The 24856-nt window shown below is 49.3% G+C and overlaps 1 protein-coding gene across 1 annotated transcript in view; it reads right to left on the reverse strand.

The window, feature by feature from the left end:
- The window catches only part of SLC43A1 (solute carrier family 43 member 1), a 1050749-nt gene that overhangs the window by 410010 nt on the left and 615883 nt on the right, over positions 1-24856 (reverse strand). The window contains exon 9 of the mRNA XM_082268121.1: positions 8104-8253. Coding sequence (XP_082124247.1) covers positions 8104-8253 — 150 coding nt within the window. The remainder of the gene's footprint in view (positions 1-8103; positions 8254-24856) is intronic.

Consider the following 24856-nt stretch of genomic DNA (forward strand, 5'->3'; position numbering starts at 1 on the left):
CCTCCCGAAGGTGAGAGGAGGAGTGGGGTTACCGGACCTGCTGCGGTATTATAGAGCAGCGCATTTGACGCGAGTGATGGAATGGCACTGCAGCAGGACCTATAAACAGTGGGTGCAATTGGAAAGGGAGGCCATGAACACATCAGTGGCTCTAGCTCCATGGACCCCTATATCAAAAGATGATAAAATACATATACATCCGACGATAGGGGCAACGGTAAGCGAAGCAATCAAAGCACAAAAAAATAGTTCGGTAGCACCAACAATATCACCAATGACTCCCTTAGGGGATAACATAAACTTCCCCCCTGGTGGTACTAATGTTAAAATCAAAGGCTTAATTAATGGGGGTAGAGGAAGATTATGTGATATATGGACCCACAGGGAACCACCAACGACGACAGAAATGTTAGCATGGCCTGAAGGGAATCTAGATGCATTCAGTGCTTATCAGGTTAGACACTATTTAAAACAAATGCAGAGGATAGGCTATATCCCACGCCCCTTAACGCCATTTGAGACTTTGTGCAGAGCAGAGGATAGAATACCACATGCACTATCATATATATATGCACTTTTGGGGACAGCGCAAGATTCGGAACCACCTAAATTTCTGCAAAAATGGGAAGGAGAGTTAGGAATCTCCTTTAATCAGCAACAAATAAATAAAATTCTGAGATTGACTCATAAGGTATCCATAGCAAGTAGATATCAAGAAATCAGTTATAAGGTTCTAGCCAGATGGTATCGGGTACCAGCGACATTACATAGAATGGATAGGAAACATCAGGATAGGTGCTGGAGATGTGGAGAGGAGGGTGGAACAATGGTGCACATTTTTTGGACGTGTCCAGCAATAAAGAGTTTCTGGGATGATGTGGCTCGTATAACAGAGAACCTAACCTCGACTAAGGTGCGGGATGACCCCGTGCTGTGTTTGTTACATGGCACGGGGAGCTCAGTCAAGAGATACAGGAACTCTCTGCTGATGCACCTATTGAATGCGGCAAAAGCCTGCATACCAGCATTTTGGAGACAAACACAGCCGCCTACAGTGCGGCTGTGGGTCGCCAAAATTAGGGAAATTCATAGGATGGAAATGTTAACAGCTGCACGTACATGCATGGAAGAATGCTGTAGGCTTAGATGGCAAGCATGGTCACAATATACGTGCTCAGAGGAATATTTACGACTGATAAGTTAAATACAGAAATAGGAAGTCTAGGAGACCGGGAAGGCGGTCCTGGGAGAGGGAAGGGGTTTAGAGGGTAGAAGAGGGGGGTTTCCCCCATCCCCTCCCTCCCCCTTCTTTTTTTTTTTTGTTTTTTTTTTCTTTTTTCCCCCCTGATCCCGCCCCCCTTATGGAGTGTCAGTGGAGGGATCTTTAGAAGCCTGACACGTGAGTCAGGTGTGGTATTATACATGGAATATATGGGGATGATAGGGAATGATTAATGCATAGAGGGAGAATCGGCTCCGCTTCCCACCCTTAAGGGCGAGGGGGGGGTGGGGGGCTTTACCCCCCCCCCCTTTTTCTCGGCCCCCCCTCCCCCCCTTTTTTTTTTTTCCTTCTCTTCTTTTTTCTCTGGGTTTGCACTGTGATTCTTGGATATGAAGCATGAAGTGGGGGGGATGTGAAGGAATTCATGTATGTCCTTTTTTTTTTAATACAAGTGGGGATGGACTGGGGGAGTGTTATGATGTGGTATTTAATAACATGTCACTGAAGGTGGTCTTGGGGGGGAGGACTCACCCCCCCCCCTTTTTTTTTTTTTTTTTCAGCACAGAACACATTAATTTAATTTATTCCAGTGTATACACATATATGTATAAGGAATGCAAGAAGGCATTCTAACACGATTGGAGTTTGGGGGGGGGGTGCATTTTTTTTTTTTTTTTACACAATACATGTAAATTTCCTCGTAGTTTCGAGGAACATAGAAGAAGTAATTTTCACCAATCCACTTTTTTTTTTTTTTTTTGCGTTTTTCACGAGAGGGGGGTGGGTTAGGGTGGGAGGAGGAGGCCGGGAGAGTATTGTTGTATGCTTTGGAAGAGCATTGAGAGCAGTGATGTTTGTTTTATGGATTGTATGTAATTAATATGTAATGTATTGAAAAAAAACAATAAATGTCTGAATTACAAAAAAAAAAAAAAGAAATGATAAGCTCAGAGTCCTGTCTACAAATGCTCGCAGTTTAGGTAAAAAAAATCAATGAACTTGGGTCAATAATGGCATCTGAGAATGTAGATTTAGTGGCTGTTACGGAGACATGGTTTAATGAAAGAAATGACTGGGACATAACCATACCAGGGTACTCTTTATACAGAAGAGACAGAGAAGGCAAGAAAGGAGGAGGAGTGGCCCTGTATGTGAAAGATAGCATTAAATCTAACCTAATACAAGTTGGTGAGGCCAACATAGTCAGTTTGGGTTACGTTGCCGTTTGCTAATCATGCAGTAACTCGTGTAGGTGTGATATATAGACCACCTGGTCAAGTTAAAGAACTAGATGATCTACTAGTTGAAGAAATAGCTAAAATGACAATGAAAGGAGAAGTTATCATTATGGGAGATTTCAATCTTCCAGATATAAACTGGAAAACCAAAATAGCAAGTTCTACCAGGAGTACAGATATTCTAAATTCCCTACTGGGGTTGTCTCTGCAACAAGTGGTTGAGGAGCCAACCAGGAGGGAGGCCATTTTGGATTTGGTATTCACAAATGGGGATTCGGTATATGATGTCATTGTAGGCGAAACCTTGGGATCTAGTGATCACCAGTCAGTGTGGTTTAATATAAGAACTGTGAAAGAGTCACACCACACAAAAACAAAAGTTTTAGATTTTAGAAAAACCGACTTTTCAAAAATGAAATTAGTCATAAATGAGTCCTTATCAGACTGGAACGGATTACATGGAGTCCAGGAGAAATGGGACTACTTAAAAGGTGCATTATTGAAGGCAACATAAAATTGCATTAGACTTGTCAGTAAAAGCAAAAAAAGAAAGAGACCACTGTGGTACTCAGCAGAAGTGGCCCAAATCATTAAAAATAAAAAGCTAGCATTTTGTAATTATAAAAAAACCCAGAGCAATGAAGATAAGGAAATCTACAAGATTAGGCAGAAAGAGGCCAAGCTATTTATAAGAACTTCTAAAGCGCAGGCAGAAGAAAAACTAGCTCAGTCTATGAAAAAGGGGGATAAGACATTCTTCAGATATATAAATGAAAAAAGGAAATTAAAACAAGGAATAACTAAATTAAAAACAAAGGACGGAAGGTATGTAGAAGAGAATAAAGGGCTAGCCGACTGCCTTAATGAATACTTCTGTTCAGTTTTTACAGAAGAAAAAGAAGGAGAAGGACCTCCACTTGAAAGGATGACTAATGAATCGTTTGATGCATGTGTCTTTACAGAGGAAGACGTTCTAAGATTGCTGTCTAAAGTGAAGACAAATAAGTCACAGGTTCCTGATGAGACACACCCAAAATTATTAAAAGAGCATAGTGGTGAGCTGGCAAAACCATTAACAGATTTATTTAACCAATCATTAGTAACAGGAGTCGTCCCGGAAGATTGGAAATTGGCAAATGTCGTGCCCATTCACAAGAAAGGTAGTAGGGAGGAATCGAGCAACTATAGACCAGTGAGTCTGACATCAATAGTAGGCAAATTAATGGAAACCCTATTAAAGGATAGGATTGTGGAACATCTTAAATCCCATGGATTGCAAGATGAAAAACAACATGGGTTTACTTCAGGGAGATCATGTCAAACAAATCTTATAGATTTTTTTGACTGGGTGACTAAAATAATAGACGGTGGAGGTGCAGTAGACATTGCATATCTAGATTTTAGTAAGGCTTTTGACACTGTCCCACATAGAAGACTTGTCAATAAACTGCAGTCATTGAGCATGGACTCCCATATTGTTGAGTGGATTAGGCAGTGGCTGAGTGACAGACAACAGAGGGTTGTAGTCAATGGAGAACATTCAGAACAAGGTCATGTTACCAGTGGGGTACCTCAGGGATATGTACTGGGACCAATTTTGTTTAATGTCTTCATAAGTGATATTGCAAAAGGCCTCGATGGTAAGGTTTGTCTTTTTGCTGATGACACAAAAGATATGTAACAGGGTTGATGTTCCTGGAGGGAAACGTCAAATGGAAAAGGATTTAGGAAAACTAGAAGAATGGTCAGAACTCTGGCAACTGAAATTTAATGTGGATAAGTGCAAGATAATGCACCTGGGGCGTAAAAACCCAAGGGCAGAATATAGAATATTTGTCCTGACCTCAGTATCTGAGGAAAGGGATTTAGGAGTAATTATTTCAGAAGACTTAAAGGTGGGAAGACAATGTAATAGAGCAGCACGAAATGCCAGCAGAATGCTTGGATGTATAGGGAGAGGTATAAGCAGTAGAAAGAGAGAAGTGCTTATGCCGCTGTATAGAACTCTGGTGAGACCTCACTTGGAGTATTGTGCGCAGTACTGGAGGCCATATCTCCAGAAGGATATAGATACTCTAGAGAGAGTTCAGAGAAGAGCTACTAAACTAGTACATGGATTGCAGGAAAAAACTTACCAGGAAAGGTTAAAGGACCTTAACATGTATAGCTTGGAAGAAAGAAGAGACAGAGGGGATATGATAGAAACTTTTAAATACATAAAGGGAATCAACTCGGTAAACGAGGAGAGCATATTTAAAAGACGAAAAACTACCACAAGAGGACACAGTTTTAAATTAGAGGGGCAAAGTTTTAAAAGTAATATGAGGAAGTATTACTTTACTGAGAGAGTAGTGGATGCATGGAATAACCTTCCTGCAGAAGTGGTAGCTGCAAATACAGTGAAGGAGTTTAAGCATGCATGGGATAGGCATAAGGCTATCCTTCATATAAGATAGGGCCAGGGACTATTCATAGGATTCAGATATATTGGGCAGACTAGATGGGCCAAATGGTTCTTATCTGCCGACACATTCAATGTTTCTATGTTTCTATGTTAACAATACAGTCCGGGTTCCCTCAACCCTAGTGGTGACGTCTGTTTGAGGAGTCCTGGGAATGCAGGAGGATCCGTCTGCACAAGCCGTCCGGGAATCCAGTTAGTCCGATGATGGGGAGGATCTGTCTCCATGCATTATAATCTGCACAGGATCACATGACCGCTCTGTCCATCACTCAGCCGCACACAACTCATTTTCCATGTGCCAGGACTGGCTTCTGCAGCCCACACACACCTGGACACATTACACCTTTATGGGGAATCACACACACTGTACATACACACACTGATACACACATTCACACAAACATGTACACATGCTGCATATATGCACACATATATACATACACAAGCACACACATGCTCATTCACACATACATATATGCACATATGTACAGGGCCAGTGGCAGCATAAGGACGTTTAGGCAGCTGCCTTAGTGTGCCAGGATTGGGACACTACTCTCCCTTCAAATACTACCCACTGCCATACACTCTACACTCCTCTCCTTCACATACTAACCACTGCCATACACTATGAATTCCTCTCCTGCACATACCACCCACCGCTATACACTCCGCACTCCTCTTCTGCACATACCACCCACCGTGATACACTCCACACGACACTCCCACACTCCACACCACTCTTCTGCATATACTTCCCACCATCCTACACTTCACACTCCTCTCCTGCACATACTACCCACGCACCCACACTCGTAAGTCACGTCAGACTCTATTTAACCACACTTTCTTTAACAACTTCAGCCCCGGAAGGTTTTACCCCCTTAATGACCAGGCCATTTTTTTGCGATTCGGCACTGCATTACTTTAACAGAAAATTGCGGGGTTGTGCGACACTGTACCCAAATACAATTGATGTCCCCTTTTCCCACAAATAGAGCTTTCTTTTGGTGGTATTTGATCACCTCTGTGGTTTTAGATTTTGCGCTATAAACAAAAAAAGAGCGACAATTTTGAAAAAAACGCCATATTTTTTACTTTCTGCTATTAAACATTCCCAATAAAAAAAAATTTAAAATGACATTTTTTTTTTATCAGTTTAGTCCAATTTGTATTCTGCTACATATTTTTGGTTGAAAAAATCCCAAAAAGCATATTTTAACCCCTTTGCCGCTGCTCACTAGAGCTCTACTGCGGCAAAGTGGCTCGATAACGTCTTGCGACGTAGACCTACGTCACCAGACATTCCCCTCTTTCAACAGCGTGCGCGCACCGCCGGAGGCTCGCTCCCGCTGTATTCAGTCACAGCGGGAGTCGGGCCAGGGGAGGAGCGGCGGCGATCGCCGCCGCTCTTCCCCTATCGCCGGGGATCGAGTGTGGAGATCCGCCTGCTTGTGTAAACACAAGCGGGCGGATCTCCTAAGTGACAGGCAGGGTTAGATTGCAGGGTTCAGCATAGCTGAACCTGCGATCTGTCCTTGTGTCACATAGTCCCCTCCCCCCACACACGTCAGTAAGCACCAGGCATACATTAACCCCTTGATCACCAATAAAAATTAACTTCTTCCCTGCCAGTGTCATTTTTACAGTAACAGTGCATATTTATAGCACTGATTACTGTAGTAATGTCACTGGTACCCCCAAAAGTGTCAAAAATGTCAGTCAAGGGTCCGATCTGTCCGCCGCAATGTCGCAGTCCCGCAAAAAAAAAATCACAGATCGCCGCCATTACTCGTTAAAAAAAAAAAAAAACACCAAAAATGACAGAAATCTTTCCCTTAGTTAGTAAACGCAATAACTTTTGCGCAAACCAATCAAAATACGATTTTTTTTTTGCCAAACATAGGTAGCAGAAAACAAATTGGCCAAAAATGTAAAAAAAATTTGATTTTTACATTTTTTTTTTTGGGGGGGGGGGGGAATTTCATATAAAAAAATGTGAAAAATATTGTTATTTTTTCAAATTTTACAGTTTTTTTGTTTATAGCGCAAAAAGTAAAAATCGCACAGGTGATAAAATACCACCAAAAGAAAGCTCTGTTTGTGGGGAAAAAAGGATGTAAATCTTGTTTCAGTACGGCATCGCACGTCCGCGCAATTGTCAGTTAAAGTCGCACAGTGCCAAATCGCAAAAAGTGGCCCAGACGTAAAGACAGCAAAATCCTCCGGGGGTAAAGTGGTTAATTGGTTTGCACAAAAAGTATAGAATTTACAAACTACGGGATAGATTTTTGGACTTTTTATTTATTTTTTATTAGTAATGGCGGGGATCAGTGATTTTTAGCGGGACTGCGACATTGCGGCGGACAGATCGGACCCCTAACATTTTTGACACTTTTTGGGGACCAGTGACATTAATACAGTAATCAGTGCTAAATATTATGCACTATTACTGTATAAATGACACCGGCAGGCAAGAGGTTAATACTGGGGGTGATCAAAGGGGGCTTGCTCACTGTGGGGGGGGGGGTGGTTCTGCGACAGGCACAGAGAGATCGCGGTTTCAGCTTAGCTGAAACTTCTGATCTCTCCCTGCCTGTCTGACAGAAGATCTGCCTGCTTTATTTACATAAGCAGGCGGGTCTTCTGTCAGTTTCCCTGATGATTGCCGGAGGGCAGCGGCAATCACCGCCGCCCCTACCGTGACCCGCCTCTTGCTGTGTCTAAACACAGCCGGAGCGCGGCTCCGGTGGCGCACGCAGGCCGCCGAAACCACGTGCACGAAATCATGTAGTACTACGTGATTTTGCACAGCCGAACCGCCCTGCCGCAGTCATACCATGCCCTCCTTTCACAAAAGCGCACTTCTCATGCTGCATTTCTATTTTTCTCAATCTCTAGGGCCCACTTTTGATTTTGCACATGGTCCTACTGATTTCATGATACGTCCCTGGCTGAGCCGTGCTGTGTGTGTCAATAGATGCCCAGTCTGGGATCAAGCCTGCAGGTGTGCCCCCATAGCAAGTGGTACAGAAAGAAGAGGAGGAGCCATGAGTGCCCAAGGGGGACCCAAGAAGAGGAGGTTTTGGGCTGCTCCGTGCATGGTTTTGCAGGTAAATATAACATGATTTTTTTTTTTTTTTTTCTTAAAGAACATTTATAATCACTCTTATACTACTTACCATTTTCTTCAGGTCCAATCACCAAGTATTCAATCATTTTGTTCATCGAAGCCATGAAGAAAATTATCCGAAGCTGGGTCATCATCATAGTGATAAGTGAGAATAGGAAGATGGGGGAGCGAGCACTTTGTAGAAATGTAGGTGACGGTGCTAAAGGCAAAAGAAAATAATTTAGTGGTGTGTTAATAAGTTTAAAGTGAAAGATTAAGGTTTTACATGGCAGACGTATCATTACAGCTACTTATTTTTCTGTAAGAACAAAAGTTATACATGGTTTCTAGTTGCTGCTCCACCCCAACCCCCTTCTCTCCAACTTTGCAGCCTTTTTGTTTTTATTGTGACTAAGGCCCCTTTCACACATGCGGACCGTTCAGATCCACCTGTCAGTTTTTCAGGCTGATCTGAATGGATGCCCCATGCATCTCTATGGGGCAGCGGATGTCAGCGGAGACATGTCCGCTGACATCCAATCCGATCCTGTCTGTCAAATTCGGATGGATGGAAACCCTATTTTCCATCCGTCTGGCAGATCGGATCGGATGAGAACAGACAGGAGGTCCGTTCTCATCCGATTCCCTCATAGGGGACAGCGGGATCTGATACCTCTGTCTCCACACAGAGTGGAGACGGAGCTGTCATCCTCCTGCTCAGTGGGGATCGCAAAACGGTTGAGCAAAACGGCTCCATCGACGGAACGGAGCCATGTGAAAGGGGCCTTAATGGAGACTTTTTTTTTTGTTTCATTTGATGTTTTTAGGTTTTATTTTATGTTCTGCTGGTGTTAGCCTTTTAGGGTTTATATTCTGAATGGGTAAATATATATTTTTTTTTTTGGGGAAAGAGGGAAAATATAGTTCTTACCACATTTTCCAGGGAATGTAGTCACAATAATATGGAGTGGGTGACTGGGACAAAGAGAAGGCAAATTTATTAAATACCTTCTTCAGCTCTGTGTATACAAAGTAGCTAGTTTGGTTCGCACCAGAACACCGCGAACAGAGGAAAAGTTTGTTCGAACAAACGAACCCCATTGAAGTCTATGGGACTCGAACCTCGAAAATCAAACAGCCTCATTTTGAAGGCTTAAATGTAAGTTATTGCCCCAAAAGAGTATATGGGGGTCCGGGTCCTGACCTGGGGAACATGTAGCAATGAAAAACAGTTTTAAAAACAATCGTTTTTTAAAGGAGCAGTGATTTACTGCTTTTAATGAGGCTTAAAGTAAAACTATAAAATGAAAAATTGCTTCAAATATCATGCCTGGGGAGTCCTCTGAATGTGCCTGTAAAGTAGTGCATCTCTGCAATGTATGTAGCCTGCTGCAGCTATACTGACATTTCTAAAGCAAAAAATGTGATATACAAATATACATACAAATTTCAAATCACATGTTCTTGTCATACGGGTGCAGAAAAATTGGGCCTTGGTTTTTGATGGTGCCTGAACACCCTAACCCCTCGCAGTTACTCTTGTTGGGTGCAGGAATGGGCTCTGCTGCTGAAAAATCCATACAAATATGAAATTGCATGTACTTGCCATACAGGTGCCAAAAATTGGGCCTTTGGTGGTCCTGGTGCTTGAACACCGTAAGCAGGGCACAGGGACAGGGCCTGCTGTTAAAAATGAGATAGGGCATTTCAATTGTACACACCTGTCATTCAAGTGCAGAAAAATTAGGCCTTGGGAGTTGGAAGTGACCTAAACCAAAAACATTGTTGGAAGCTAAACATAAAAGTGAAGTCAGCGCCTTAAAATAAAATACTTAATCGGCAGCTTGCAAATGATGTGAATATACAAACGTAAAAAACATGTGAAAAAATAGGTTGCAGCGCTAAAACATAAAATTAGTGAACATATAGTACATATGATCAAAAATAATGAACTCAGTCCATAACACTGAAAAAAAAGTCCATATGGATAATCTGTGTCAGTGTAAACAAGATCAATCCTCCACCAGTGGTCCTTCACCCAAAAACAGAAATGCGCACTCACCAGACCATGTTGCTGTCTTATTAGGACAGCTAATGCGTTTTTGTATATTATACAGCAGGTCTTGAGCCAGAAAGCAAATCAGAAGAGGATGACACTGGAGAAAATTCCTTCAAGTACTCCAACCAGCAGGAAGTTGTATCAATAGATATGCAAGAGAGAAAATGCTTTCCATAGTGTAGTATTTATTAAAAGACAACTAAAAACAAGAAAAAGCCAAACACAAAGGTCCAATCTTCAGAACATCACTTACATGAAAAGCCACCAGAACCCCGATCGCACTGGTGGCTAGGACCTCTGGCATGTAATACTGCTCTACGGCCGTTTTGCATGAAAACGCTTCCTCAGGAGCTAAACGGCCGTAGAGCAGTATTACATGCCAGGGGTCCTAGCCACCAGTGCTATTGTGGGTTCTGGTGGCTTTTCATGTAAGTGATGTTCTGAAGATTGGACCTTTGTGTTTGGCTTTTTCTTGTTTTTAGTTGTCTTTTAATAAAACCAGTGGTCCATCCTCAAGACCCAGTAAGCCAGTGGATGCGCAGCTGGAAAGGTCTCCCCAAGTCTGCTTTTGCGCCTAGATAATAATGCATCATATGATGGAGACGCTGGCGATGGTTGCTAACAGCCCTGGGGGCTGCTGAGGACAAAAGAACTGTTTAAAGGCATCAGTCAGCTGGCCACCTTCTCCACTGCTCCTCCTTTGGCTGAACATTGCCTCAGAAACACGTCCGGAGAATGTTGACCTCCTAGTGTCTGGAAAGGCGGTACACAATTTTTTTTTCAAGGCCTCCTCAAAATGTTTCATCCTCTGCTCCCTCTGCGAAGGCAGGATGAGCTCTGCAACCTTAACGGGCCTTTAACAGACAATTGCGCGGTCGTGCAACGCTGTACCCAAACGATCTTTACATTCTTGTTTCCCCACAAATAGAGCCTTCTTTTGGTGGTATTTGATCACCTGTGCAATTTTTATGTTTTGCGCTATAAAGAAAAAAAAAACGACACTTTTGAAAAAAAAACAATATTTTTTAAAATTCTGCTATATGAGATTCCCCAAAAAAAAAAAAAAAAATCTAAATTTTTTAACATTTTTGGCCAATTTGTTTTCTGCTACATATTTTTTGGAAAAAAAATCGCAATAAGTGTATTTTTGCGTCTACAAACTACGGGAAAGATTTATGTAATTTTTATTGTTTTTTTTTTTTTACTAGTAATGGCGGCGATCTGTTTTTTTTTTTTTTTTTGCAGGACTGCGACATTGCAGCGGACAGATCGGACCCCTAACTGACATTTTTGACACTTTTGGGGGTACCAGTGACATTACTACAGTAATCAGTGCTAAAAATATTCACTGTTACTGTAGTAATGCCATTGGCACGGAAGGGGTTAACCCTGTGGGTGATCAAGGGGTTAAATGTGAGCCTAGGAGAGGGAGTGATTCTAACTGTGGGGGGGCATCGCTTCTGAAATGACCATAGAGACATGTGATCCTATATAGAACGATCACATGAGCTCTGATCATCCCAGGGAGAAGGACAGTCGGCTGTGTTTACAATGGCTGACTGTCCTTCTCTCTCAGCGGGGAACGATCACGGGTGTCAGGCGGCAATTGGAGCCGCCTGACACACGCATCGGCTTCCCCACTGACGGGTAGGGTCCTGAGAGAGAGCGCCGTACATGTACGGCGATTTGCCTGGGAGCGCTTGCCTGCCATAGAATATCGGCGGCGGGCGGTCGTAAACTGGTTAGTTATAAAGTGAATAAAGCAAAAAAGTCTACAACCTTCCTCCTTGGGGCTATTTCACACGGAGCAGACCGCATTGCGATCCGCTCCGGCACTTTTTTTTTTTTTTTCTTCATGGAGCGGATGACACTTGTGTCATCCGCTCCGTATGTCTGCATATCATCCCATCCGTTTGCGGATGATATACGGACATAATGTATGTCTATGGGCATTGCGGATGTCAGCGGATGACACCGCTGACATCCGATTTTGCATCCGTTCCATTTTTTAAACGGAACAAAAATAGGGTTCTGTTCCGTTCCAAAAAACGGAACAGAACTGAAAGGACGAAAATCGGATGTCAGCGGATGGTCATCCACTGACATCCGCAATGCCATTGACATACATTATGTCCGTATATCATCCGCAAAAAAATAGGATGATATATGGACATGTGGAACGCCCGTGTGAAAGGGCCCTTAGTGTCCTTGGTAAACAGTATTGGTGAATACACAAATACAGTATCTAACAAAAGTGAGTACACCCCTCACATTTTTGTAAATATTTTATTACTGTGTTTCTTTTATGTGACAACACTGAAGAAATTACACTTTGGGCCTAATTCATAGTACCGCTATTTGGCTAACGCCGGGATTTTTGCGAACTGGCGAATTTGAACGTATGAAATTTGTATTCAACGTACCGCCGGCAGTCAATGACATATAGTGTTAGATTCATTAACATGCTACAACGTCAGGGTGCGACTTAAAAACAGGTCAGGTAAAAGCTGGACTAATGTTTTGCCAAATTTTTTTGAGTACCCCCAAAAATCCCAAATCACTGTGGAAGGTGTGGGAGATCATTTGGAGATGAATAGCTTTTAATCTGTGTCAAAAACTGACCTAGAAAGAGATTTCTGCAAAAGTGTAGAAAGTAAAAATAACTCAAGTCCCGAGCTGCAAGAGAGCTCATCTGCGCATGCGCAATGCCAACTAGGCTCAAAAAGTTGCACTTTCACAAACTCTAGCATGCGGTATGTTGAAAGCGAACGGAAAATCCGCTGTATCGCCCATGTAAAATGGAATGAACTGGCAGATTTGAAAAACATGCACATGGTTCATACTTCTACCAAGTGATTCCTTAGTAAACACCATCACATTACCACATTCTAGACACCTTTCCTGCTCAATCATATTTCACTAGAACAATCTTTTATATATAGTTTTTACATCGAACCTCCACATTATCTAGGGTATCCCACAAAATATTTCATTGGGAAAGGCGTACCCACATGGAAGAAAAATATATTAAAAATATATTTTAAATAAACATTTTTTTATTTTTCCCAAATATATAGGAAATATATTTGAAATGCTACAATTTTGGCCATATTCAATATATTTCAAAATATTTTTTCTCTAAATATATTGGAAATACATTTTTCCTCCATATGGGTATGGCCAAGCTTTTGCATTTTAGAACATATTTTACTGCAGGTATATCCCCATACTTGGCTAATTAGCAAAGTATGGAAAACAAACAAATATAGCTCTATCTCTCAATATTGCTAGATGTTGATTTAATGTGGCATCTTTTGTATTTAGTTAATGTCTTTATATTAAGAGTTTGGTGATACACATGCCTATGTCAAACAATAGCAAAAGTATTGATGCTAACATTTGGAGGGTTGGAGACCTCCAATTGTACCTCCAATTGTTGCCCATACAGAGGGCTCATTCTGGATTCGTACTCACAAACCTACAGCAGGAAGGCAGACTCCCTAATAGAGTTGAGCGGACACCTGGATGTCCGTGTTCGGCGGGTTCGGCTGAACTTGAAAAAAAAGTCCGGGTCCGTGTCCCGGACTTTTTCCGAACTTTACCCGGACACCGAACCCCATTGAAGTCAATAGGGACTCGAACTTTCAGGCACTAAAATGGCTCTAAAACACCAATGGAAAGGGCTAGAGTGCTGCAAATGGCAGCAAAACGTAGTTAAGAGCATGGCAAGTGCTCTGCAAACAAATTTGGATAGGGAAATAACTTAAAACAACAAAAAAAAAACAGAAAAATAAAACAATTTTCTTCATCTGTAAAGGACGAGGCACATATGGAGTAGGAGGGAGGTTGAGGTGGTGGTGGATGTGGCGGTGTAGGTGGAAGCGGTGGTGGAGGAGGACGAGGTAGCCAACACTGCTTTTTTCAGTCATTTTAAATGAGGGTACACCCCAAAAGAGTGAGAAAGATCAAAAATATAACAATGGCTGGGTAAGGTTGGTATCCATCTCTATTCTGCACAAGGTACGGAAAAGTCCTGTGGGATCCATGCATGGTTCATTTTAATGAATGTGAGCTTGTCCACATTGTCTCTGGACAGGCGGCTGCGCTTGTCTGTGATAACGCCCCCAGGCGTGCTAAATACACGTTCAGATAATACACTGGCTGCAGGGCACGCCAGCACCTCCAAGGCGTAAAGGGCAAGCTCAGGCCATGTGCCCAATTTGAAGAACCAGAAGTTGAAGGGAGCAGACCCGTCATTCACTACATGTAGGCGTGTGCACACATACTGCTCCACCATGTTGGTGAAATGCTGCCTCCTGCTAAGATGTTCCATATGAGCTGCTGGTGCTGCTGTTTGTTGTGGCGTGCTGACAAAGCTTTTCCACATTTCGGCCATGCTAACCCTGCCTTCTGAGGTGCTGGCGGTGCCCTGGTTGCGTTGGCGACCTCTTCCTCCTCCTCCTCTGCCTTGGCCTTGTGCTTCCACTGTGGCCCCGCTGTCAGGTGGGAATGCCAGCAGCATCGCGTCTACCAGCGTGCGCTTGTACTCGGGCATCTTGCGATCGCGCTCCAGTGAGTGAATTAAGGATGGTACGTTGTCCTTGTAACGGGGCCACCCAGTAATCAGCACAAGTTAGAATGTGGGCAACTCGGCGGTCGTTGTGGAGATCCTGCAGCATGTAATCGCTCATGTGTGCCAGGCTGCCCAGAGGCAATGAAAGGCTGTCCTCTGTGGGAGGTGTATCGTCTGTGTCCTCTGTATCCCCCCAGCCAGGCACCAGTGATGGCCATGAGCTGGCCTGGGTGCCACCCTGCTGTGAACATGGTTCCATCTCCTCCTCCATCTCCTCCTCCTCATCCTCCTCATCCTCCAGAACTGTGCCCCTGCTGGACAATTGTGTCCCTGGCGTTTGTGGGTGCAGGAACCCACCCTCGGAGCCACTTGCGAATGACTGCCCTGAAAGCCTTGGAAATGTTACCTCTTCATCCTCCTCCTCTTCCTCATCCTGTGCCACATCCTCTTCCATCATCGCCTGCATCGTTTTTTGAAGGAGGCATAGAAGTGGGATAGTTAAGCTGACAACAGCGTCATCGGCACTGGCCATGTTAGTGGAGTACTCAAAACAGCACAACAAGGTACACAGATCTCGCATGGAGGCCCAGTTATTGGTGGTGAAGTGGTGCTGTTCTGCAGAGCGACTCACGCGTGCGTGCTGCAGCTGAAACTCCACTATGGCCTGCTGCTGCTCGCACAGTCTTTCCAGCATGTGCAAGGTGGAGTTCCACCTTGTGGGCACGTCACATATGAGGTGGTGAGCAGGAAGGCCGAAGTTACGCTGCAGCGCTGACAGGCGAGCAGCAGCAGGGTGAGAATGCCGAAAGTGCGCACAGACGGCCCGCACTTTCTGCAGCAGCTCTGACATATCGGGGTAATTTTTAAGGAACCTCTGCACCACCAAATTCAGCACATGCGCCAGGCAAGGGATGTGCGTCAAACCGGCTAGGCCCAGAGCTGCTATGAGATTTCGCCCGTTATCGCACACCACCAGGCCGGGCTTGAGGCTCGCTGGCAGCAACCACTCATTTGTCTGCTGTTCCATGCTCCTCCACAACTCCTGCGCGGTGTGTGTTTTTTTCCCCCAAACAGGCAAGTTTTAAAACTGCCTGCTGTCGTTTACCCCTGGCTGTGCTGAAGTTGGTGGTAAAGGTGTTACGCTGACCAGATGAGGAGGCGGTAGAGGATGAGGAAGCGGAGTAGGAGGAGTTAGGAACAGAAGGCAAACTGAAGCGCCCTGCAATCCTCGGTGGTGGAAGGACATGCACCAAATTGCTATCCGCCTCAGGCCCATCCGCCACTGCATTTACCCAATGAGATATAACGCCCCTGACGTGCTTACTGGTCCACGTATCGGTAGTTAGGTGGACCTTGGCACAGATGGCATTGCGCAGTGCACACCTGATTTTTTCCCCCACTTGGTTGTGCAGGGAAGGGATGGCTTGCCTGGAAAAGTAGTGGCGGCTGGGCACGACATACTGTGGGACAGCCACCGACATAAGGCTTTTAAAACTGTGCGTCTCCACCAGACGGAATGACAGCATTTCAAAGGCCAAGAATTTTGAAATGCTGGCATTCAGGGCCAGGGATCGCGGGTGGGTAGGGGGGTACTTCCTCTTCCTCTGAAGTGTTTGGGTGATTGAAAGCTGAACGCTTCCACGGGACATTGTGGAGATGGTTGGTGACCCAGGTGGTGGTGTTGCTGACAGATCGTCTGTTTGCGGGGTGGCAGGTGCCGGTATCACTACAGAGGTGGATGAAGAGGCCGAGACTGCAGCAGAAGAGGAAGCAGGAGGAGCCAGAGACGTTTCTTGGTTTTGAAGGTGTCTACTCCACTGCAGCTCGTGCTTTGCACTTAGATGCCTGATCATGCAGTTTGTGCTCAGGTTGAGAAGGTTTATGCCTCGCTTCAGGCTCTGATTGCACAGGGTGCAAACCACTTGTGTCCTGTCATCAGCACATTTTCTGAAGAACTTCCACGCTAGAGAACTCCTTTGAGCTGGCTTTGGTGCGCTCTGTCCCTTGCTGCGTTGGGCAGTAGCAGGCGTAGTGTCTAGGGCACGGCCGCTCCGCTTCTGCACCCTGCTCCCTCTTCTGCTGTGCTGGTGGCTCTGTGCGACCACTGCCCCTTCCTCCAAACTACTCAGGTCACCTGCACAGGGGCGTACCGTGGGGCTGGCCAGAACGGCTCCCGCCAGGGGCGCAGGCCGAGGGGGGGCGCAACAACATTGGCAGTGAGGCAGTGAATTACCGCTCCTCCGTGAGTCTGTGCAGCCTGCGCCCCCCCCCCCGGCGGCCGGCGCCCCCCTTTTTCACCTTTCTTTCGGCCCATCATATGTACTGTACAACTTTAGATGTGATCCGACGGCGGCCCCGCCCCCTGCTGTGTTTGTACTGGAAGTGGAAGGTGGCTGTCCCACCCACCCGGCTGCTCGTGGACAAGTGCTGCCATTGACATGAATGGAGATGCTGCAGCTTTTGCTGATCGGAGGTGAGGGGGAGCGCGCCCGGTCACAAGATCACGGGAGAGGAGAGTGTTTGTCTGCGGGGAGTCAGTCCGAGATGCTGTTGTGAGGTAGGAGAGTGTGCGGACCGGTATGCGTGATCTCCGGGGAGGAGGTCCTCTGCCCATAGTGTGTCTGGGAAAACTCCATCCGGTCATGCACTGCACACAATGTCACCCCCCTCTCTCTCTCTCTGTCACCTGCCCGGGCTGCCCCCCCTCCCTCTCACCTGCCCCCCCTCCCTCTCACCTGCCCCCCCTCCCTCTCACCTGCCCCCTCTCTCTCTCTGTCTCCTGCCCTCTCTGTCACCTGCCCCCCTCCCTGTCACCTGCCCCCTGTCACCTGCCCCCTCTCTCAACCGCCCCCCCTCCCTGTCACCTGCCCCCCCCCTCCCTCTCACCTGCCCCCTCTCTCTCTCTCTGTCACCTGCCCTCTCTGTCACCTGCCCCCCTGTCACCTGCCCTCTCTCTCTCTCTGTCACCTGCCCTCTCTCTCACCTGCCCCCCCTCCCAGTCACCTGCCCCCCCCTCCCTGTCACCTGCCCCCTCTCTCTCTCTCTCTGTCACCTGCCCTCTCTCTCACCTGCCCTCCCTCCCTGTCACCTGCCCCCCCTCCCTGTCACCTGCCCCCCCTCCCTCTCACCTGCCCCCTCTCTTTCTCTGTCACCTGCCCTCTCTGTCACCTGCCCCCCTCCCTGTCACCTGCCCCCCCTCCCTCTCACCTGCCCTCCCTCCCTGTCACCTGCCCCCCTCCCTCTCACCTGCCCTCCCTCCCTGTCACCTGCCCCCCCTCCCTGTCACCTGCCCCCTCTCTCTCTCTGTCACCTGCCCTCTCTCTCACCTGCCCTCCCTCCCTGTCACCTGCCCCCCCCCCTCCCTGTCACCTGCCCCCCCTCCCTCTCACCTGCCCCCTCTCTTTCTCTGTCACCTGCCCTCTCTGTCACCTGCCCCCCTCCCTGTCACCTGCCCCCCCTGTCACCTGCCCCCTCTCTCTCTCTGTCACCTGCCCTCTCTCTCAACCGCCCCCCTCCCTGTCACCTGCCCCCCCCTCCCTCTCACCTGCCCCCTCTCTCTCTCTCTCTCTGTCACCTGCCCTCTCTGTCACCTGCCCCCCCCGTCACCTGCCCTCTCTCTCTCTCTCTCTCTCTCTCTCTGTCACCTGCCCTCTCTCTCACCTGCCCCCCTCCCTGTCACCTGCCCCCCCTCCCTCTCACCTGCCCTCTCTCTCTCTCTCTGTCACCTGCCCCCTCTCTCACCTGCCCCCCTCCCTGTCACCTGCCCCCCCTCCCTCTCACCTGCCCTCCCTCCCTGTCACCTGCCCCCCTCCCTCTCACCTGCCCTCCCTCCCTGTCACCTGCCCCCCCTCCCTGTCACCTGCCCCCTCTCTCTCTCTGTCACCTGCCCTCTCTCTCACCTGCCCCCCCTCCCTGTCATCTGCCCAAAAACTCTCTCTCTGTCACCTGCCCTCTCTCTCACCTGCCCCCCCCCTCCCAGTCACCTGCCCCCCCCTCCCTGTCACCTGCCCCCTCTCTCTCTCTCTCTGTCACCTGCCCCCTCTCTCACCTGCCCCCCTCCCTGTCACCTGCCCCCCCTCCCTCTCACCTGCCCTCCCTCCCTGTCACCTGCCCCCCTCCCTCTCACCTGCCCTCCCTCCCTGTCACCTGCCCCCCCTCCCTGTCACCTGCCCCCTCTCTCTCTCTGTCACCTGCCCTCTCCCTCCCTGTCACCTGCCCTCCCTCCCTGTCACCTGCCCCCCCTCCCTGTCACCTGTCCCCCCTCCCTCTCACCTGCCCCCTCTCTTTCTCTGTCACCTGCCCTCTCTGTCACCTGCCCCCCTCCCTGTCACCTGCCCCCCCTGTCACCTGCCCCCTCTCTCTCTCTGTCACCTGCCCTCTCTCTCAACCGCCCCCCCTCCCTGTCACCTGCCCCCCCCCCTCCCTCTCACCTGCCCCCTCTCTCTCTCTCTGTCACCTGCCCTCTCTGTCACCTGCCCCTCCGTCACCTGCCCTCTCTCTCTCTCTCTGTCACCTGCCCTCTCTCTCACCTGCCCCCCTCCCTGTCACCTGCCCCCCCTCCCTCTCACCTGCCCTCTCTCTCTCTCTGTCACCTGCCCCCTCCCTGTCACCTGCCCCCCTCCCTGTCACCTGCCCCCCCTCCCTCTCACCTGCCCTCCCTCCCTGTCACCTGCCCCCCTCCCTCTCACCTGCCCTCCCTCCCTGTCACCTGCCCCCCCTCCCTGTCACCTGCCCCCTCTCTCTCTCTGTCACCTGCCCTCTCTCTCACCTGCCCCCCCTCCCTGTCACCTGCCCAAAACTCTCTCTCTGTCACCTGCCCTCTCTCTCACCTGCCCCCCCTCCCTGTCACCTGCCCCCCCTCCCTCTCACCTGCCCCCCCTCCCTGTCACCTGCCCCCCTCCCTCTCACCTGCCCCCTCTCTCTCTCTGTCACCTGCCCGCTCTCTCACCTGCCCCCCCTCCCTGTCACCTTCCCCCCTCTCCCTGTCTGAACATGTGTATAGGGGGGTATATATACACATATATGTCTGAATATATACCCCTAGACATATATAGGTGTGATAGTAGCAGAAATATATTACTGTAAATGATTTCATTAGCGCAAGCATTTATTTCTGCTACTATCACACCTATATATGTCTAGGGGTATATATTCAAACATATATGTCTATATATACCCCCTATACACATGTTCAGATGTTTTGCCTGCCTCCAAAACCCCCCAAAAAATGCCAGCAAAAACACACCTGGGCATTTTTTATTTTTGACGCTAGCGTTTTTTTGGCATTTTTTTGGGTTCTTTTGAGGCAGGCAAAACATCTGAACATGTGTATAGGGGGTATATATATATACACATATATGTCTGAATATATACCCCTAGACATATATAGGTGTGATAGTAGCAGAAATATATTACTGTAAATGATTTCATTAGCGCAAGCATTTATTTCTGCTACTATCACACCTATATATGTCTAGGGGTATATATTCAGACATATATGTCTATATATACCCCCTATACACATGTTCAGATGTTTTGCCTGCCTCAAAAGAACCCAAAAAAATGCCAAAAAAACGCTAGCGTCAAAAAAAAAATGCCCAGGTGTGTTTTTGCTGGCATTTTTTGGGGGGGTTTTGGAGGCAGGCAAAACATCTGAACATATGTATGTGAAGTTTCAGCTCTGTAGCATGTCCAGAACCAGAAAAAAAAAGATCGTTTGTATTAGAAAACTTTCTGACAGGGGGTTTGCTTCGCTCCTGTAACACCTTGCCGGTTTAATAGAAGGCATTTTTTTGGGATCTTTGCAGTCAGGAAAAACATCTGAACTTGTGTATAGTGGTACTGTGCACAAGTTCTGATGTTTTGCCTGCCTCCAAAAACCCCCAAAAAATGCCAGCAAAAACACACCTGGGCATTTTTTTTTTTTTTTGACGCTAGCGTTTTTTTGGCTTTTTTTTGGGGTTCTTTTGAGGCAGGCAAAACATCTGAACTTTTGTATAGTGGTGTATATACACACATCCATATATTTATATACACACCTAGACATATATAGGTGTGATAGTAGCAGAAATATATGCTTGCGCTAATGAAATCATTTATAGTAATATATTTCTGCTACTATCACACCTATATATGTCTAGGTGTGTATATAAATATATGTATGTGTGTATATATACCACTATACACAAGTTCAGATGTTTTGCCTGCCTCAAAAGAACCCCAAAAAATGCCAAAAAAACGCTAGCGTAAAAAAAATGCCCAGGTGTGTTTTTGCTGGCATTTTTTGGGGGTTTTTGGAGGCAGGCAAAACATCAGAACTTGTGCACAGTACCACTATACACAAGTTCAGATGTTTTTCCTGACTGCAAAGATCCCAAAAAAATGCCTTCTATTAAACCGGCAAGGTGTTACAGGAGCGAAGCAAACCCCCTGTCAGAAAGTTTTCTAATACAAACGATCTTTTTTTTTCTGGTTCTGGACATGCTACAGAGCTGAAACTTCACATGTACACTTTTTAGACCCCCCAGATCTGAAATCCAAAGTAAAAATCAAAAAAATCGGTATCCGTATCGGTAGTTAGGTGGACCTTGGCACAGATGGCATTGCGCAGTGCACACCTGATTTTTTCCCCCACTTGGTTGTGCAGGGAAGGGATGGCTTGCCTGGAAAAGTAGTGGCGGCTGGGCACGACGTACTGTGGGACAGCCACCGACATAAGGCTTTTAAAACTGTGCGTCTCCACCAGACGGAATGACAGCATTTCAAAGGCCAAGAATTTTGAAATGCTGGCATTCAGGGCCAGGGATCGCGGGTGGGTAGGGGGGTACTTCCTCTTCCTCTGAAGTGTTTGGGTGATTGAAAGCTGAACGCTTCCACGGGACATTGTGGAGATGGTTGGTGACCCAGGTGGTGGTGTTGCTGACAGATCGTCTGTTTGTGGGGTGGCAGGTGCCGGTATCACTACAGAGGTGGATGAAGAGGCCGAGACTGCAGCAGAAGAGGAAGCAGGAGGAGCCAGAGACGTTTCTTGGTTTTGAAGGTGTCTACTCCACTGCAGCTCGTGCTTTGCACTTAGATGCCTGATCATGCAGTTTGTGCTCAGGTTGAGAAGGTTTATGCCTCGCTTCAGGCTCTGATTGCACAGGGTGCAAACCACTTGTGTCCTGTCATCAGCACATTTTCTGAAGAACTTCCACGCTAGAGAACTCCTTTGAGCTGGCTTTGGTGCGCTCTGTCCCTTGCTGCGTTGGGCAGTAGCAGGCGTAGTGTCTAGGGCACGGCCGCTCCGCTTCTGCACCCTGCTCCCTCTTCTGCTGTGCTGGTGGCTCTGTGCGACCACTGCCCCTTCCTCCAAACTACTCAGGTCACCTGCACAGGGGCGTACCGTGGGGTCGGCCAGAACGGCTCCCGCCAGGGGCGCAGGCCGAGGGGAGGCGCAAAAACATTGGCAGTGAGGCAGTGAATTACCGCTCCTCCGTGAGTCCGTGCAGCCTGCGCCCCCCCCCCCCCGGCGGCCGGCGCCCCCCTTTTTCACCTTGCTTTCGGCCCATCATATGTACTGTACAACTTTAGATGTGATCCGACGGCGGCCCCGCCCCCTGCTGTGTTTGTACTGGAAGTGGAAGGTGGCTGTCCCACCCACCCGGCTGCTCGTGGACAAGTGCTGCCATTGACATGAATGGAGATGCTGCAGCTTTTGCTGATCGGAGGTGAGGGGGAGCGCGCCCGGTCACAAGATCACGGGAGAGGAGAGTGTTTGTCTGCGGGGAGTCAGTCCGAGATGCTGTTGTGAGGTAGGAGAGTGTGCGGACCGGTATGCGTGATCTCCGGGGAGGAGGTCCTCTGCCCATAGTGTGTCTGGGAAAACTCCATCCGGTCATGCACTGCACACAATGTCACCCCCCTCTCTCTCTCTCTGTCACCTGCCCGGGCTGCCCCCCCTCCCTGTCACCTGCCCCCCTCCCTCTCACCTGCCCCCCCTCCCTCTCACCTGCCCCCTCTCTCTCTCTGTCTCCTGCCCTCTCTGTCACCTGCCCCCCTCCCTGTCACCTGCCCCCTGTCACCTGCCCCCTCTCTCAACCGCCCCCCCTCCCTGTCACCTGCCCCCCCCTCCCTCTCACCTGCCCCCTCTCTCTCTCTCTGTCACCTGCCCTCTCTCTCACCTGCCCCCCCTGTCACCTGCCCTTTCTCTCTCTCTGTCACCTGCCCTCTCTCTCACCTGCCCCCCCTCCCAGTCACCTGCCCCCCCCTCCCTGTCACCTGCCCCCTCTCTCTCTCTCTCTGTCACCTGCCCCCTCTCTCACCTGCCCCCCTCCCTCTCACCTGCCCTCCCTCCCTGTCACCTGCCCCCCTCCCTCTCACCTGCCCTCCCTCCCTGTCACCTGCCCCCCCTCCCTGTCACCTGCCCCCTCTCTCTCTCTGTCACCTGCCCTCTCTCTCACCTGCCCTCCCTCCCTGTCACCTGCCCCCCCCTCCCTGTCACCTGCCCCCCCCTCCCTCTCACCTGCCCCCTCTCTTTCTCTGTCACCTGCCCTCTCTGTCACCTGCCCCCCTCCCTGTCACCTGCCCCCCCTGTCACCTGCCCCCTCTCTCTCTCTGTCACCTGCCCTCTCTCTCAACCGCCCCCCCTCCCTGTCACCTGCCCCCCCCTCCCTCTCACCTGCCCCCTCTCTCTCTCTCTCTCTGTCACCTGCCCTCTCTGTCACCTGCCCCCCCGTCACCTGCCCTCTCTCTCTCTCTCTGTCACCTGCCCTCTCTCTCACCTGCCCCCCTCCCTGTCACCTGCCCCCCCTCCCTCTCACCTGCCCTCTCTCTCTCTCTGTCACCTGCCCCCTCTCTCACCTGCCCCCCTCCCTGTCACCTGCCCCCCCTCCCTCTCACCTGCCCTCCCTCCCTGTCACCTACCCCCCTCCCTCTCACCTGCCCTCCCTCCCTGTCACCTGCCCCCCCTCCCTCTCACCTGCCCCCTCTCTCTCTCTGTCACCTGCCCTCTCTCTCACCTGCCCCCCCTCCCTGTCACCTGCCCAAAAACTCTCTCTCTGTCACCTGCCCTCTCTCTCACCTGCCCCCCCTCCCAGTCACCTGCCCCCCCTCCCTGTCACCTGCCCCCTCTCTCTCTCTCTCTGTCACCTGCCCCCTCTCTCACCTGCCCCCCTCCCTGTCACCTGCCCCCCCTCCCTCTCACCTGCCCTCCCTCCCTGTCACCTGCCCCCCTCCCTCTCACCTGCCCTCCCTCCCTGTCACCTGCCCCCCCTCCCTGTCACCTGCCCCCTCTCTCACCTGCCCTCCCTCCCTGTCACCTGCCCCCCCTCCCTCTCACCTGCCCCCTCTCTTTCTCTGTCACCTGCCCTCTCTGTCACCTGCCCCCCTCCCTGTCACCTGCCCCCCCTGTCACCTGCCCCCTCTCTCTCTCTGTCACCTGCCCTCTCTCTCTCTCTGTCACCTGCCCTCTCTCTCAACCGCCCCCCCTCCCTGTCACCTGCCCCCCCTCCCTCTCACCTGCCCCCTCTCTCTCTCTCTGTGTCACCTGCCCTCTCTGTCACCTGCCCCCCCGTCACCTGCCCTCTCTCTCTCTCTCTCTCTGTCACCTGCCCTCTCTCTCACCTGCCCCCCTCCCTGTCACCTGCCCCCCTCCCTCTCACCTGCCCTCTCTCTCTCTCTGTCACCTGTCCCCTCTCTCACCTGCCCCCCTCCCTGTCACCTGCCCCCCCTCCCTCTCACCTGCCCTCCCTCCCTGTCACCTGCCCCCCTCCCTCTCACCTGCCCTCCCTCCCTGTCACCTGCCCCCCCTCCCTGTCACCTGCCCCCTCTCTCTCTCTCTGTCACGTGCCCTCTCTCTCACCTGCCCCCCCTCCCTGTCACCTGCCCAAAAACTCTCTCTCTGTCACCTGCCCTCTCTCTCACCTGCCCCCCCTCCCTGTCACCTGCCCCCCCTCCCTCTCACCTGCCCCCCCTCCCTGTCACCTGCCCCCCTCCCTCTCACCTGCCCCCTCTCTCTCTCTGTCACCTGCCCGCTCTCTCACCTGCCCCCCCTCCCTGTCACCTTCCCCCCTCTCCCTGTCACCTGCCCCCTCTCTCTCTCTGTCACCTGCCCTCTCTCTCACCTGCCCCCCCTCCCTGTCACCTTCCCCCCTCTCCCTGTCACCTGCCCCCTCTCTCTCTCTGTCACCTGCCCTCTCTCTCACCTGCCCC

Source organism: Pelophylax lessonae (genome assembly GCF_965119305.1).
Source record: "Pelophylax lessonae genome assembly, chromosome: 9".
Classification (NCBI taxonomy): Eukaryota; Metazoa; Chordata; class Amphibia; order Anura; family Ranidae; genus Pelophylax; species Pelophylax lessonae.